General features: G+C 44.8%; 1 protein-coding gene across 1 annotated transcript; it reads right to left on the reverse strand.

Annotated features, from left to right (window-relative positions):
• Positions 1-960: 960 nt before the first annotated feature.
• LOC139554562 (C-type lectin domain family 4 member G-like) lies at positions 961-9,209 on the reverse strand. Its single transcript, XM_071367457.1, has 6 exons — positions 8,476-9,209; positions 5,182-5,268; positions 1,993-2,055; positions 1,486-1,649; positions 1,235-1,368; positions 961-1,135 (listed from the first exon to the last, which is right to left on the reverse strand). Exons 1-4 carry the CDS (start codon positions 8,543-8,545, stop codon positions 1,495-1,497), a joined length of 375 nt encoding a protein of 124 aa, XP_071223558.1. The 5' UTR covers positions 8,546-9,209; the 3' UTR covers positions 961-1,135; positions 1,235-1,368; positions 1,486-1,494.
• Positions 9,210-17,329: the final 8,120 nt, after the last annotated feature.

Genomic DNA, 17,329 nt, shown 5'->3' on the forward strand with positions numbered 1-17,329 from the left:
TCTTGGTAATCTAATAATGAATAGTGATCTCTCAGACTACTGCAAAGCAGCATGTACATGTGGTGGGTATGGAGACACTAATTCATCCCTTTAATACACTAACTTTAAAGCTTTGTGTCAAACCTCAAATGACAATTCTTTATTTTCTACCTTTTGAATATTCATGATACACCACTAGAGAAGTGTACAGTAGGCATTCTGGCATCTCTACTTTTCTAGCCCCTGAACTACTGTAGGTAAGACGACAAGTCTTCTTAATAAATAAACTGATAAAAAAACTATTTTTACTTTTGACACTTTATTAATTCAATGGTTTCCTGATGTTTGGATATACACACACACAATATTTTTTTCTCAAATGACTAGCCTAGAGACAGCACTGATAAGCATAAATATACATGTACAAAACACACTGAGGATGATGTACAGGTGTAGGATTTTATTTTATCACTCTTTTGTTGCTGAGAATTTTTCTGCACCGCAAAATGCAGATGGGCTTCATGATTTACATAAATTAATTGAAAACCCACACTAACACACGGTTAATTAACAGTATTGCACTTTTCATGTAGCTTAAATTTGGCCAGCTAATAGCTTAACCACCAATCAAGCAACATTTGATTTATGGACTAAAGTTCATATCCTATTGCAACAACAATACTGGCCAAATTAAGATCCAACACCTGTAGCCTACTGAGAAGTGAAGAGGCGTGAACTGAATATATCTGACATGTTTTTCATGAGACTCCATGTCGGATTTGGTTTGTTTTACACCATAGCATAAAAATCATTAAAAATGTATGTACAAAAAAAGAAAGATATATGTGAATATCAGTAGTAATCTCCTGTAAACCAGTCACAATACAGTTTCTCCTCCTTTTTATCAATGCCAGCAAAAAATACCTTGCTGTTGTTCAGAGACATATTTAAGGAACTTTTGAGTTTCTTTAAGATACTGTTTCACAAGGGCGATTTTGTCTCACATATTCTTCTTTGAGTCCTATTACAGTTGAAATCCAACCAACTCTTGCCGTCTGTATTACCACCCGGTTCCCCCATTCTAGCACAGTCTTCACCCTCGGGATTTCCTCCATCTCCTTTCCAGTTATCAGGCTCCTTGCTACCCAGCCAGAATCTATGGATTGAAGGATGATAATACATAAGAGGTATGATCATAATACGTTTTCGTCCAGGGTGATTGTATCATGATATTGATTTAAACATGCATTCAAACCTTGTGCTTGAATTGAGAGATGAATTGTCCACCCATAACCACTCATTCTCGTTTGTACTGTCCGTCAGCCCAATCCAGAACTTGACTTAAGGCTCCGTAGTTATTTCTCCACCAATTTTCTGATCTAAGAATTTCTTCACCAGAAACATTGTTTGAAGAATTATGTCAAGATTTATTGTAATTTCTATGTCAGTAGAGGAAAGGAAAAATGTGCATCAAAACAACTGAGAGAATCAATAATAGAGTCATACCTGCTCCTCTCAGCTCCCTATGATGACAATGTGTCCCCCCCTGGTGATACACTCATCCCGACTCTGAACCCAGGTCAGTTTATCAGGGGAGAAGTAATAGCACTTCCCCTCATAATACTCCCAGTCTTCAGCACAGTTCCTAGGTTTAGGACAGTCTTTATTCCCTGTGGAGAGAACAGATATAACCCAATGCCATTGTCAGTACACTACACTGATCTCCATGCCTACCTATAGTCAAATGCCTTTTGTTTTCATGTTACTGATAGTGTACAATCCATGTGGATATGAGACATACTGTATGATTATTTAACAACTATTCAAGTATGCTATATTGTTGCATCAATGAATAAGGAGGGACTAAAACAAAAATAGACTGTCTCTGAAGTTGACAACTTGATTTGAAGTAGTTTTGAGTTTAACTCAGGATTGCTATCTGAAACAGGTTTTTATCTTAATACAACCTACTATATCTATGAGTAGACACATTCCCTCATAGTATAATCTCACCTGTGTTTGTAGGGCAAGAGGGTTGATTTTTCTGCTTTCTCAATTCTTCATTTTGTTGCCGAACTGTTGTGAATTAAAGATAATTATGCTTTTCGCATGTTGAAGTTTATTGCCATGAATCCTGCCCTGAAGGCAGAACTGAGCGACTCCTGCTAGATGGGCCTCACAAAGATTATGAAAACAAAAATGAGCTGTTTGGTCTTCATTTAAGGTTTGGGCTAGCAGTGTGGTTGAGATTAGGGTTAAGGTTAGGTTTAAAATCAGATTTTATAACTTTGTGGCTGTGCCAGCTGGTGACCACGCTGCAGAGCTGCCTCCAGGGCAAGAGTTAAATGCCAACCTGCATCATTTTCACAGCGTGACATTGGAATGAAAGTATGCAAAACGGAGCATGGAGGGCACTTCTCAAATGCGTACTTCGTTTGTACATATTTTGAAGCATGCATCGATGCAAACTTCATCAGAAAGTATGCAACGAAATATGACGCAACCATGTAAAAAATGACGCAAAATTTCTTGAACTATGGTGGCCATTAATTTAACTGAAGCGAGAGAAAATACACTCCGGCTAAATCATTCTGAGTCAACAAATAATCCTTAGTGGGCGGAGAGGCGGTCGGGGTGTGTCACGCCCTGACCTTAGAGAGCCGTTTTATTTCTCTATTTAGTTAGGTCAGGGTGTGATGTGGGGTGGGCATTCTATGTGTTGTATTTCTTTGTTTGGCCGAGTGTGGTTCTCAATCAGAGGCAGCTGTCTATCGTTGTCTCTGATTGGGAATCATACTTAGGTAGCCTTTTTTCCCACCTATGTTGTGGGATCTTGTTTTTTGTTAGCTCTGTGAAGCATGCAGAACGTGACGTTCGTTATTCTTTTTGTTGTTTTTGTTTGGTGTTCTGAGTACTTAAAGAATCATGAACACTTACCACGCTGCACCTTGGTCTACTTCTTCAGATGAGCGTTACAGAAGATCCCACCACAAAAAGACCAAGCAGAGTTTTCTGGAGGAGTGGACATGGGAGGAGATATTGGAAGGCAAGGGACCCTGGGCACAGGCTGGAGAATATCCCCGTCCTAAGGAGCAGCAAAAGCGAAACGGTGAAGTTCCGAGGAGTTGGCACGACGAAGCATGCACGAGTGGCAGCCCCAAAACATTTTTTTGGGGGGGGTGGCACACAGGGAGATTGGCAGAGTCAGGTTATAGACCTGAGCCAACTCCCCGTGCTTACCGCGGAGAGCGAGTGACCGGGTAGGCACCGTGTTATGCGGTAAAGCTCACTGTTTCTACAGGGCGCCTACACAGCCCGGTGCGCTCGGAGCCAGCTCTCTGCAAGTGTCACGCTAGAGTGGGCATCCAGCCAGGGCGGAATGTGCCAGCACAGCGCTCTTGGTCTCCGGTGCGCTGTTTCGGCCCAGGGTACCCTGCGCCGGCTCTGCGCACTGTGTCTCCGGTGCGCTGTGACAGCTCAGTGTGTCCTGTGCCTGCGCTCCGCACGTGCCGGGCTAAAGTGGGCATTCAGCCACGAGGAGCGGTGCAAGTTCTAAGCACCAGATCTCCAGTGCTCCCCCACAGCCCGGTTCAACCTGTGCCTGCTCCACGGGTCAGTCCGGAGCCTGCAGCGACGGTCCCCAGTCCGGGGCCTGCAGCGAGGGTCCCCAGTCCGGAGCCTCGAGCGACGGTCCCCAGTCCGGGGCCTGCAACGAGGGTCCCCAGTCCCGGGCCTGCGGCGAGGGTCCCCGCACCGGAGGCGCCATCAAAGTGGTGGGAGCCAGAGCCGGAGCGGGGGCTACGCCCCGAACCGGAGCCAGAGCCAAGGGTAGATGCCCACCCGGCATATTATGAATAAGCATGGAGTGGGGGATTACACAGGCCTTCTGAAAGATCTGGTGAAGGAGAAGATGATGGACAAGATAAAAAGGAGAGTTATGTAAGATTTTTTTTGTGAATTTGGAATGGAGGATCGCACAAGTTTTGGAAGAGCTTGATGAGGAAATGGGACAGGAGGGAGTGAGGATCAATTAAATGTGGTGACAGGTGCAGTGATGACTGCTGCGTAGAAGTTGAATGAAGTAGTGAGGTGAGGAAGGTGGGCGACAAGTGTAAAAACTGGGATACGTGCTCCAGTAGTTCAGAGATGGAACTTGTTGAGAGTGAGGAGATTGCCGAGTTCGGGCCTCGTCCCAAGGCTGATAAGGATGATTTTGGCCCAGTGGGAGTGAGATTTGTAGAGAGAATTGATTTATTTTATTTAACTAGGAAAGTCAGTTAAGAACTCATTCTTATTTACAATGACAGCCTACACCATGCGCCACCCTATGGGACTCCCGATCACAGCTGATTGTGATACAGCACAGAATCAAACCAGGGTCTGTAGTGACACCTCTAGCACTGTGATGCAGTGCCTTAGACCGCTGCCCCACTGGGGAGCCTTGTTGTTTGGTTGATCCATATGTGGTGTCAGGTTGGGTGGAGGAGAGGTTGGGGACTGTTGAGTTGGTGAAAGTAACTCGGAATGGACTCGTGATGATTTATCATGTCTCCTCCCCCCAGAGGGAGAGGGCCCTCCGGATTAAGAGATTAGGGACAAGAATTGTGCCGTGCTTTGTTCTCTGGAGCAAGGAGTCGTCGAAAGGAGTGATAACGAGAGTGGCATTAAGTGTTGAGGAGGAGCAGTTGAAATGGAAGATTCCCAGTGTCTGTGACACCCGCCACTTGATGAGACGTAGATACGGTGGGCAAACGGAGAAGACATTGTCTGTCATGCTGAGTTTTGATGCAGAGTCGTTACCAGATAAGGTCAAGGTAGGAAGTGTCAGTTATCACGTGAGAGTTTATGTTACGAAAATATTACTGTGTTTTAGCTGTCATGTTTATGGGCATATTGCAGCAGTGTGTAGGAGGGCATGAGATGAAGGAATGTGTGGTATCGGTGGAGAAAGTTGTGTTAGTTGTGAGGATGATCATGGGGATGGAGATCGGAGGTGTCCGGTGAGAGAAAGGCAGATTGAGGTTGCCAGGGTTAGAATAGAACAGAAAGTGTTGTATGCCTAAGCAGTGAAGAGAGTGGTAGAGGAAGATGGGTACAGGGTGAGGGATCCTGGGAGCATTCCTGTGAGTAGGCGGAGATTTGCACTGACTTCATCTGACCCACACAATCCCTACTCACACACACACATACACACACACGTACCATTAGTGTCGGTAGATGGCTGGTTACGTCCGGCTTTGGGAATTGAGATTTCAGAGTACGTGGCATCATTCGCTGTGGATGCTGTTGCTGGAATGCAACAATGAAAGTGTGAGCACAAGACAAAACTCCTCTCATCACATTGGCTGTTCCTGAACCAGCATTTTTAACACTCAGTTTATTCGTTTTTGTTTTTAGCACTTTGGTCCTGTTTTCACAAGTATGCGGTCAAATTCTGTATAAACTCAAAACAGATCATGTAAAAGGCTGTTGTTTCAAAACTTTAACTAACCACTTAACCTTTTGGTAAACCTATAGATTTTAAACTGGTTTGTCCACTATATATGTATTTTGAGAACTACAAAAATAAAATGTTGCGTTTGTGAAGTATAAACATGTAAATGACATGTATGATGCATGATAACCATACATAATGACTACTAGTTAATGCTAATTGATTTCAACATGGAGCAGGAAAGACAGCAAGGGAGAGGTGGAAATCAAAGAGCTCGTGGACAAGGGGTCTGTCAGAGGTGGGCTTGGGCCCCATCAAAGAGGTCAAACAGGTGGGCTTGGGCCCCGTCAAAGAGGTGGACATCAGAGAGAGGGAGGCAGACGGCAGGGAACTGTTGTGTCTAATGAAATCAGGGCCATCGTCATTGAACATGTGTTGAACAGAGGCCTTACCATGGCAGAGCTGACAGATTAGTTTACCCCAATCTGAAACTGTCAATTTGATCCTGAGAATGTCACCAAGAAAACCTGGTAAGTCTTGAGGATATGCACTATGCTTTACCTTTACATTTACAGTAAATTACATATTGTAATGCATGTAAATTCACAAAACATGTTACAGTATGATCTATTGACAGTATAATCTGTTCTACCCTCAGAACCGACAGAAGACCCCATGGTGGTGGCCGTGGCCGTGTGCTGACTGACCAGCAGGAGTGGGCTGTGGTGGAAATGGTGAGGGCCAGGAATGACATACGGCTGTCCGAAATAAAGCAGGCCATTGAGGAGAACGATGACCCCTTTGCCAATGTGACATCCATCAGCCTACCAACAATGGCCCACCTTTTGAAGAGGCACCAAGTATCTATGAAACACATTTACCTGATGCCTTTTGAGAGAAACAACGACCGGGTGAAACAACTACAGGCCAAGTATGTTCAGGTACAGCACTATATACAGTATTACTGTTACTAATGGATGCACATGCTACATCACAATATCATAGTGTAACTATACTGTAAAAAGAACCCAAATATATTTTAGAGGGTGATGGTGCTTGATGCTGCTGTGAAGTGGGCTTCAACCTAGACAAAACTCAGCGCTGTGGGCGGAAACTCATCGTCCAACGGGCAACCGTCCAAGTGCCTGGACAATGTGGGGGAAACATCTCCATGTACGCAGCTATTTCTGAGGATGGTGTGGTAGGATGTAGGGCATTACTTGGATCCTACAACGCTGCACATCTCATTGTGTTTCTCAATGAAATTGAGCAGGCCTGTCAAGGTGAAGGGGTAACTATGTCACTGAGTGGGACAATGTCAGGTTCCACCCTGCAGAGGTGGTTCAGGCATGGTTTTGGGCCCATCCCCAATTCGTGACCCTATACTCTTCTTTCCTCAACCCTTTTGAGGAATCTTTTTCAGCATGGAGGTGGAAGCTGTACGATCGCCATCCCGATGAGCGAGCCAACCTACTTCTAGCCATGAATGAGGCATTCGCCGACATCAATGCAGACCAATGTCAAGCTTGGATTAGCCATGTCAAAAGGTTTTTCCTGCGGTGCATGAATAATGAGGACATTCACTGTGACGTGGATGAGAATTTATGGCCAAATGCTCAAGAGAGGTTTCATGCAAACTAATGCGTGCTAAACCTTATGTTTTATTTTCATTCATTTCATTAATTAGTTTCTATGACTTTTTTACATTTGCAATTATATCTGAAAAACAACATGTTTTTTTGCATGAATGATTGTAGAGGATGTCTTCATTGATCACACCTTTGATTACACGTTGGATATATAATATGGAAAATATAGAATTTCGGTCAATTTTTTGGGGTCATTTAAGTGTATTGCCTAATGTGAAAACTGTAATTTACAGTACTGTAGCATTTTACTTTCAGCACTTCTAAGGGTGTTTTGAAACACGTATCTTGCATTGTTTTCTATTGGATTAACTGGTAGTTAAAACAACTAAATAGAAAATATGTTACTGTATTTTAAACCAATGTTCTCATTACATTTTACAATAAACATATTTTGAATCAGTGGTTGTGTGGTGAGAGATGTTTACAATCCAAATGAACGCACAATGACAGGTTGAGTGAAAGACTGGCTGAGTTACAAGTGTGACCAGTTGACAGTATTGTACTAAGAGTTGTGAAAATGTACCAGATACTTGTGAAAATTTGACCAAAGCGACAAAGTAAAACTGTAATGTATAATCATCAGCACAGATCACTGATAATGCATGAAGCGTGCATGAAGTGTTGCATGCAAACCAGCTAACAAATATGTTTCCTGCAAACCCTTTGAATTGTAGTCTCTAAAATCTCTGTGATGTAAGTCATTTTTGTCCTTGGGAACATGTTTTGAAATAGGGTGTCAATATGTGTTGTCATATAAAGTCAGTATAGTATAAATATAATTTTAATGGGGCCATCTGGGTATTTTTTGGTAAACAGCTGAGGGACGGGGCTGGAGGAATGTAACCACTCAAGTTCATAGACGGAGCTATGGGAGCGAGGACGGACCATCCATGACCATGAGATAAAAATGATAACCATGATTTATACAATTACATTGTATACAAACAATGGAGTAAAACAAGCTTACATTTGTTCTGATGGGGTAATTTTTTTTTTTTTTTTTTTTTTTTACCGTTATTTTACCAGGTAAGTTGACTGAGAACACGTTCTCATTTGCAGCAACGACCTGGGGAATAGTTACAGGGGAGAGGAGGGGGATGAATGAGCCAATTGTAAACTGGGGATTATTAGGTGACCGTGATGGTTGAGGGCCAGATTGGGAATTTAGCCAGGACACCGGGGTTAACACCCCTACTCTTACGATAAGTGCCAGTTGAAATACAGTTGAACTAAGCTGATGAGGTGTTTCTAAGTAATATTCTTCAAGAATCAACAGCTATATAGCATTCATTTCCCTAGATTGCCCTAGAGTATAGATATGTATTGGCAGATAGAGGAAGCTTTTTGTTGAACACTCTGCACTTCCTGAGCATACTGCATGTCTATAAAAATAGATTTTAGTTTAGAACATACCACCATCTTTTCCTTCAGTCCTTTGGTGCTTTTTGAACTTCACATCAGCGTAGACTATTCCTGCAGACATACTGATCTAAACACTCATACCAACCCAAATAGACACTTATAACATCAACCCAAATAGACACCTATAACATCAACCCAAATAGACACTTATAACGTCAACCCAAATAGACACTTTTTTTATATGATGGGGACTGAGGGAGGGACTATGTGTTGAAAAAAAAACAGTTGCTCAATGACAGGACTTCTCTTTTCTCTCTTTGCAGCATTAATTTAACTAACCAACTAAAATCAGTTATTACTACAAGTACTAATTAATAAGTGGTAGGCATATTTATATTGTGAAGACCTTAACCCAACACGTAGCGACCTTGTATTCCACACTGGAAATCACCAAGCTGCTGAAAGACGTTATTGTTGTAAACCTACCATAACAGCAAGTGACACACACACACACACACACAGACGCACACACACACACACAGACGCACACACACGCACACGCGGGCGCACACACACACAGCTGATAGAGCTTTCCTGCCTGACACTGAATTGTCTCTAGAACTTTTCTCATCTATTTTTATATCTCTGGTAGACAATCACACTCCCTTTAAACGCCTTAGAGTTCAATATAGAACAAATCCTTGGTTCCCTATAGAACTTTCAGATCTCATTATGATGAGAAATCAGGCCTGGAATAAGGCTCGAAAAACTGATTCGGTAACTGATTGGCAGTGTGTTTCAGGCTATTGTGGAATGCTGTAGATGTACTTCCTCAATGAAGAAAGCTAACTCAAGCTACTTTCTAAGTTCTATCTCAGAGTCTGCTGGTGATCCGTCAACATGTTGGAAAATAGTTAATGCACTGAAGCGTGGCCTAAGCAAGTTGTGTCTGACTCTTTAAATCAGCATTTTATGATGCTTTTAATCAGCATTTTATCTTGGCAAGCTTTTTATTTGAAAGACATTGTGGTTTATTTGACACAGGTCATTGAGTCGACTGCTCTTTCCTCTCTCAGCCTTTACTTGGCTGAATGGAAGATCAGCCAACTTCTAGGGATTTTTTTATATTTTTCATTTCAACAACATTTTACTTGTGATGTGCTAGATGCCTTGCTTCAGAAAAAATCAACTGGGGCTCATTTGCTGGATCCTTTCTTGCTGCAGCTGAGTCATTGACACATTTTTTATCTGACGATTATCTCGGGTGCTATCCCCAGGGTTTGGAAGGCGTGGATGTGCTCCTTCTCCACAAAGGTGGTGACCCCCCCCGACCGAAATAATTATCGCCCTATCTTGAAATTGTCTTGCTTAGTAAAAATGGTAAAATCATTAATCAACTGTCATCTTAGATTCTTCCTAGCTACGAGATGTATTCTAATTGTTCACCAGTCTGGTTTCAGGGCGGGTCATAGCACCATCTCTGCTGCAACTTTGGTGTTAAATGATGTGGTAAAGGGTATGGACAGGAGGAAGCACTGTGCTGCCCTCTTTATTGACTTATTGAAGTCAATAAAGGTACTGTTTTGGTACTGTTGGTACTGTTGACCACTCTTTATTGATTCAAAGATTGTCTGCAATCAGTATGGATCAGGCATTATGTAATTGGTTTGAAGATTACAAAAACAACTTTGCTGACATGGCTGAATGACATCTGTAATCACTGGCATTCTTTTCAATACATGTTTTTTTTCTGATGGTGTTAAGTCAGGTTTCCTAGATATTACGAAAGGTGTCCCACAGGCATTGATTTTAGGTCTTGTACTTTTTCTGGTTAATTTAAACAATGTTGGTCTATCTGCAAAGAAATGTAACGTATACAGATGACAGTGTATGCTGTTGACCAGGCTCTTTTGGCGCTTCAATCTACCTTCATTGCTTTGCAGAACCCTTTGTTGAACTGAAATTGGTACTTAATGCAGGTAAAACCATGTCTATGTTATTCTCCAAATCGTGTAAAAATGTATCTGATGATTTATGCATATGTACATTTGATGATGCACTCGTTGATAGTGTCCCCGTTGTATAAATATCTGGGTATCTGGATTGACGAATAGCTCTCTTTCAAAAAGCTTGTTGATGACATAAGAAATTAAGATTTAAAATGGGCTTCTTTAATAGGAATAGGTCATGGCTTTCATTAAATAGCAGTCAGTCAACATTCATACCAGTTATAGACTATGGCAATATTGTCTATATGAATGCAGCTGCCATTGTATTTATTTATTATGGCCGATAGGTTCAGTACACATCACTGCATTCTGTATCAGAATGCAAATAGTCTGGGTAGCCATTTGATTAGATGTTCAGGAGTCTTATGGCTTGGTGGTAGAAGCTGTTTAGAAGCCTCTTGGACCTAGACTCGGAGCTTGCCGTGCGGTAGCAGAGAGAACAGTCTATCACTAGGGTGGCTGGAGTCTTGGACAATTTTTAGGGCCTTCCTCTGACACTGCCTGGTATAGAGGTCCTGGATGGCAGGAAGCTTGGCCCCGGTGATGTACTGGGCCGTACGCACTACCCTCTGTAGTGCCTTGCGTTCGGAGGTTCAGCAGTTGACATACCAGACAGTGATGCAACCCTTCAGGATGCTCTTGATGGTGCAGCTGTAAAACCTTTTGAGCATCTAGGGACCCATGCCAAATCTTTTCAATTTCCTGAGGGGGAATAAGTTTTGTCGTGCCCTCTTCATGACTGTCTTGGTGTGCTTAGACCATGATAATTCCTTAGTGATGTGGACACAGAGGAACCTGAAGCTCTCAACCTGCTCCACTACAGCCCTGTTGATGTGAATGGGGGCCTGTGCTCGGCCCTCCTTTTCCTGTAGTCCACAATAATCTCCATTGTCTTGATCACGTTGAGGGAGAGGTTGTTGTCCTGGCACCACACGGTCAGGTCTCTGACCTCCTCCTTGTAGGCTGTCTCATCGTTGTCGGTGATCAGGCCTACCACTGTTGTGTCATTGGCAAACTTAATAATGGTGTTGGAGTCGTGCCTGGCCATGCAGTCATGAGTGAACAGGGAGTACAGAAGGGAACTGGGCACGCACCCCTGAGGGGCTGCCGTGTTGAAGATTAGCGTGGCGATTGTGTTGTTACCTACCCTTACCACCTGGGGGCGGACCTTCAGGAAGTCCAGGATCCAGTTGCAGAGGTAGGTGTTTAGTCCCAGGGTCCTTAGCTTAGTGATGAGCTTTGAGGGCACTATGGTGTTGAACGCTGAGCTGTAGCCAAAAAATAGCATTCTCACATATGTGTTCCTTTTTTCCAGGTTTGAAAGGGCAGTGTGGACTGCAATAGAGATTGCATCATCTGTGGATCTGTTGGGGCGGTATGCAAATTGGAGTGGGTCTAGGGTTTCTGGGATAATGGTGTTGATGTGAGCCATGATCAGCCTTTCAAAGCATTTCATGGCTACAGATGTGAGTGCTAAGGGTCGGTAGTCATTTATGCAGGTTACCTCAGTGTTTTTGGGCACAGGGACTATGGTGGTCTGCTTGAAACATGTTGGTATTACAGACTCGGTCAGGGAGAGGTTGAACATGTCAGTGAAGACACTTGCCAGTTGGTCAGCGCATGCTCAGAGTACACGTCCTGGTAATCCGTCTGGCCCTGCGGCCTTGTGAATGTTGACCTGTTTAAAGGTCTTACTCACATCGGCTGCGGAGAGTGTGATCACACAGTCGCCCAGAACAGCTGATGCTCTCATGCATGTTTCAGTGTTATTTGCCTCGAAGCGAGCACAGAAGTTATTTAGCTCATCTGGTAGGCTCGTGTCACTGGATAGCTCTCAGCTGTCCTTCCCTTTGTAGTCTGTAATAGTTTGCAAGCCCTGCCACATCCAACGTGCGTTGGAGCCGGTGTAGCATGATTCGATCTTAGTCCTGTATTGACTCTTTGCCTGTTTGATGGTTCGTCGGGATAGCGGGATTTCTTATAAGAGTCCCGCTCCTTGAAAGCGACAGATCTATCCTTTAGCTCAGTGCGAATGTTGCCTGTAATCCATGGCTTCTGGTTGGGGTATGTACGTACAGTCACTGTGGGGACGACGTCATCGATGCACTTATTGATGAAGCCAGTGACTGATGTGGTGTAATCCTCAATGCCATCAGAAGAATCCCAGAACATATTCCAGTCTGTGCTAGCAAAACAGTCCTGTGGTTTAGCATCTGCTTAGTCTGACCACTTTTTTATAGACCGAGTCACTGGTGCTTCCTGCTTTAATTTGTGTTTGTAAGCAGGAATCAGGAGAATAGAATTATGGTCAGATTTGCCAAATGGAGAGCGAGGGAGAGCTTTGTACGCGTCTCTGTGTGGAGTAAAGGTGGTCTAGAGTTTTTTTCCCCTCTGGTTGCACATTTAACATGCTGATAGAAATGAGGTAAACAGGATTTAAGTTTCCCTGCATTAAAGTCCCTGGCCACTAGGAGCGCCACCTCTGGATGAGAATTTTCCTGTTTGCTTATGGCGGTATACAGCTCATTGAGTGCGGTTTTAGTGCTCGCATCAGTCTGTGGTGGTATGTAGACAGCTACGAAAAATACAGATGAAAACTCTCTAGGTAGATAGTGTCCTCTACAGCTTATCATGAGATACTCTACCTCATGCGGGCAAAACCTCGAAACGTCCTTAGATATCATGCACCAGCTGTTGTTTACAAATATGCATAACCCCCCCCCATGTCTTACCAGAGGCTGCTGTTCTATCCTGCGGATAGAGTGTATAACCCGCCAGCTTTATGCTATTAATGTCGTCGTTCAGCCACGACTCTGTGAAACATAAGATATTACAGTTTTTAATGTCCCGTTGGTAGGATATACATGCTTTCAGTTCGTCCCATTTATTTTCCAGCGATTGAACATTAGCTAACTGTACGGATGGCAAAGGAAGATTAGCCACTTGTCGCCTGAGCCTCACAAGGCACCCTGATCTCTTTCTGCAAAATCTCTGTTCCTTTATCCAGCGAATGACGAGGATGAGGGCCTGTACGGGTGTTTGGATTATATCCTTCCCGTCCGACTCATTAAAAGAAAAATCTTTGTCTTGTCTCATTCTTGCATTTTTTGTGCTTTCTAATACTGTGTTTTGCATATGTTTCTGTTGTTATGTTTCTAGGGAGTTATTCCCTTGCCACTGTTGCCTTGGCAACAGGGATTTAAGTGTGGGTTGCATTTAGTAAAATGATATAGATCAAATTTGATTCATATGTAATCGTGGACCTGTGTGTGTAGCAGATGCAGACGGTGTGGCAGCGAAGGGGGAGAGGGAGGACGAGGAGAAAGAGGAGGTGCGGGAGAACAGTGAGAATCCCCTCCGCTGTCCTGTCCGATTGTACGAGTTCTACCTGTGGTGAGTGGTGAGTGACACGTACACAAATACTGCATACCTTTAATCTCCCCATTCTGCACTGTAAAGTCAAGGGAGCAAAGACCATGATTTTTTTTATACTGGTTTGATAAAAATCCTCTGGCTTATACTGTTTGCTGCGCATTAACGCAGCTCCTGTATCCCATCCTGTCAGGTTTCCTCATTAGACTCTACACTATGTGCTAATTAAGTTTAGTCTACATTTGGTCTGCTGAGAAATCCCCTCATATTCTTAACATAACTTCTTCTAGATATTTTAGTGGCGGCCTTCATCCATAACCGTCGGTCACAGGGTTATACTGTAATTGTGCCAGCCCTTAGCTGTTATGTGAGTTCTTATTCTATGAGGTACGCTCTAACTGGTATTTCTACATCATGCTTGTCTCCTCACTCAGGTGGCTAAGTGTGACGCGTGCGAGCGCCAGGGGAAGCTGATTGAGACCCTGCCGATGCTGGGCGAGGTGAAGCACTTCTGCAACCTCCAGTGTCTGCTCCAGTTCTGCAGCCTGCACATTGCACTGCACATTGCACATTGCACTGCACATTGCACTGCACATTGCACATTGCACTGCACATTGCACTGCACATTGTGATGTGTCCTGTCACAGCCAATGTTTTGAAAAGAGAGGTAGACATAAAGTCATAACGACTTGGAGTTCCCCCTGAGACCTTCTACTGGTAAAAAAGGAATTACTTGAGATTGTGTCAGAAGAAAATGTCCTAGTTTTTACCTCACAGCTATTTATAGGTATTAAATAAACCTCAACTAGAACTTCCTGTTCCGTTCTGACTAGCTTACATCCCCAGTGAAGACATGGTAAAGAAAAGACAATATAACACTGTTCTTGAGTGGTAAAGAATCACACATGTAAGAACTACTCTCAACATTTAGCTACCTACTCTCTCTCTCGTTCCCCTCTCGCCCTTACATTGGCAATCTCCATCGCTCCATCCCCCTTTACTAGCCAGCTCCCCCACTGGCCAGTTAAATACTAGTTACTGTATACATCATTAAGTGTTATACATTTGGTGCGAACTTTGGTGCGAAAAGTGCAAATCAATCCCAGAACAACAGCAAAGGACCTGCTGGAGGAAACAGGTACAAAAGTATCTATATCCACAGTAAAACAAGTCCTATGTCAACATAACCTGAAAGGCCGCTCAACAAGGAAGAAGCCACTGCTCCAAAACCGCCATAAAAAAAGTCAGACTACGGTTTGCAACTGCACATGGGGACAATGATCGTACTTTTTGGAGAATGTCCTCTGGTCTGATGAAACAAAAATAGAACTGTTTGGCCATAATGACCTTCGTTGTGTTTGGAGGAAAAAGTGTGAGGCTTGCAAGCCGAAGAACACTATCCGAACCGTGAAGCACGGGGTGTCACGACTTCCGCCAAAGTTGGCTCCCCTGCCTGTTCGGGCGGTGCTCGGCGGTCGTCGTCACCGTCCTACTAGCCGCCACCGATCCCTTTTTCGTTTGTCTGTTTGTTTTGTCTTATTAGTTTCACCTGTGTTTCTGTTTTCGGTTAATGAGCTTCCCTATATGTAGTAGGTAGACCCGCCCTTGTTTTGTGCGGGATTGTCTTTATGTTACGTGTGTGTGTTTTAGGTAGAGGTGTATTTATTTTTCTAATTACTTGGCACCCTGTGTTTTGGGTTATTCAAGTTGTTCGCTGCGCCCTGTATGTTTGGGCTTATTCATTTTTTGTGTGCTATAGTAAAGGAGCACTTTTCGCAATTGGAACTCTCTGCGTCTGATTCCTTCACCCACCTAGTCCCGCGTGACAGAATCCCGCACCTGTTATGGAATCAGCAGGAGCAGCCGCATCTCCTCTCCCATCGATGGAGGAAAGGGTCCTCCATCATACCAGTGTTCTCCACAGGATTGGTTCAGCTATGGACCAAATGATGGAGAGAATGGATCGATGGGAGAGGAGTGGCCTTCCCACCTCATCTCCAGCACCCACTACTCCAGCACCTCCTGTTCCTGCTACCGTATCCAGCTCCGGGGCTCTTCGGCTGACGCTCCCACGGGAGTATGATGGAACAGCGGCTGGGTGTCAGGGTTTCCTTCTCCAACTGGAACATTACCTGGCAACCGTTCGTCCTACTCCCTCCGAAGAGAAGAGCGTGAGCGCCCTCGTCTCCTGTTTGACTGGACGAGCTCTCGAGTGGGCCAACGCAGTGTGGAATGGCCCAGACTCGGCGAGGGATCATTACCATGAGTTCACCCGCAGATTCCGAGCTGTGTTTGACCACCCACCAGAGGGTCGTGCGGCGGGTGAATGGCTGTTCCACCTGCGTCAGGAGACGAGGAGCGCACAGGACTTTGCCCTGGAGTTCAGGACCTTGGCCGCAGGAGCAGGGTGGAACGACAGGGCCTTAATAGACCATTTCCGATGTAGCCTTAGGGAGGACGTCCGCAGGGAGCTAGCGTGTCAGGACACCACCCTTACGCTGGATGAATTTATTGACATGGCCATCCGTCTCGACAACCTGCTGGCTGCCCGCGGACGTTCGGAACAGGTCCTGTCGTTTCCACCTCCCAGCCCTCCTGCTCCTATCCCTATAGAGTTAGGGGGGGCAGCGTCGAGGGGGACCGGAGGAGGAGTGTCCTCCTGCACCAGTTGTGGTCGGCGAGGGCACACGGCCGACCGGTGCTGGAGGAACTCGTCTGGGAGTCGGGAGGGCAGGCGGAGCACTACTCGATCACCCCAGGTGAGTCAGCACTAGACTTACCCAAAGCTTCCTGTCGGTCATATGTATGTGTTAACCTCTTTCCCCGGGTTTTCTCCCTCTCTACAGCATAAGGCGCTAGTCGATTCAGGCGCAGCTGGGAATTTCATAGATCGGGGGCTCGCGTTAAAGCTAGGGATTCCCCTTGTGTCGTTAGACCTACCTTTCCCTGTGCACTCCTTAGATAGCCGACCATTAGGGTCAGGAATGGTCAGGGAGGCCACGGTACCACTGGACATGGTAACGCAGGGTAGTCATAAGGAGCAGATTAGTCTGTTCCTTATCGACTCACCTGCGTTTCCAGTGGTGTTGGGAATTCCCTGGCTAGCTCAGCACAACCCGGGTGGTCAGAGGAGTGTTCAGGCAGGTGTATAGGAGTTGCCGTTGGTGCGACTACGGTGGAGAGTCCAGACCAGGTTTCCACCGTGCGCATTCCCTCTGAATATTCCGATTTGGCTATCGCCTTCAGTAAAAAGAAGGCGACCCAATTACCACCCCATCGTCGAGGGGACTGCGCGAAAAACCTCCTGGAGAACGCTGCACTTCCTTGGAGTCACGTGTATCCTTTGTCCCAGGAGGAGACAGTGGCTATTTGTCCCTAGAATTTCTAAGCAAACAGCTGGAGGCAGGGCTTTCTCCTATAGATCTCCATTTTTATGGAATAGTCTGCCTACCCATGTGAGAGACGCAGACTCGGTCTCAACCTTTAAGTCTTTACTGAAGACTTATCTCTTCAGTAGGTCATAT

Source organism: Salvelinus alpinus, chromosome 26 (genome assembly GCF_045679555.1).
Source record: "Salvelinus alpinus chromosome 26, SLU_Salpinus.1, whole genome shotgun sequence".
Classification (NCBI taxonomy): Eukaryota; Metazoa; Chordata; class Actinopteri; order Salmoniformes; family Salmonidae; genus Salvelinus; species Salvelinus alpinus.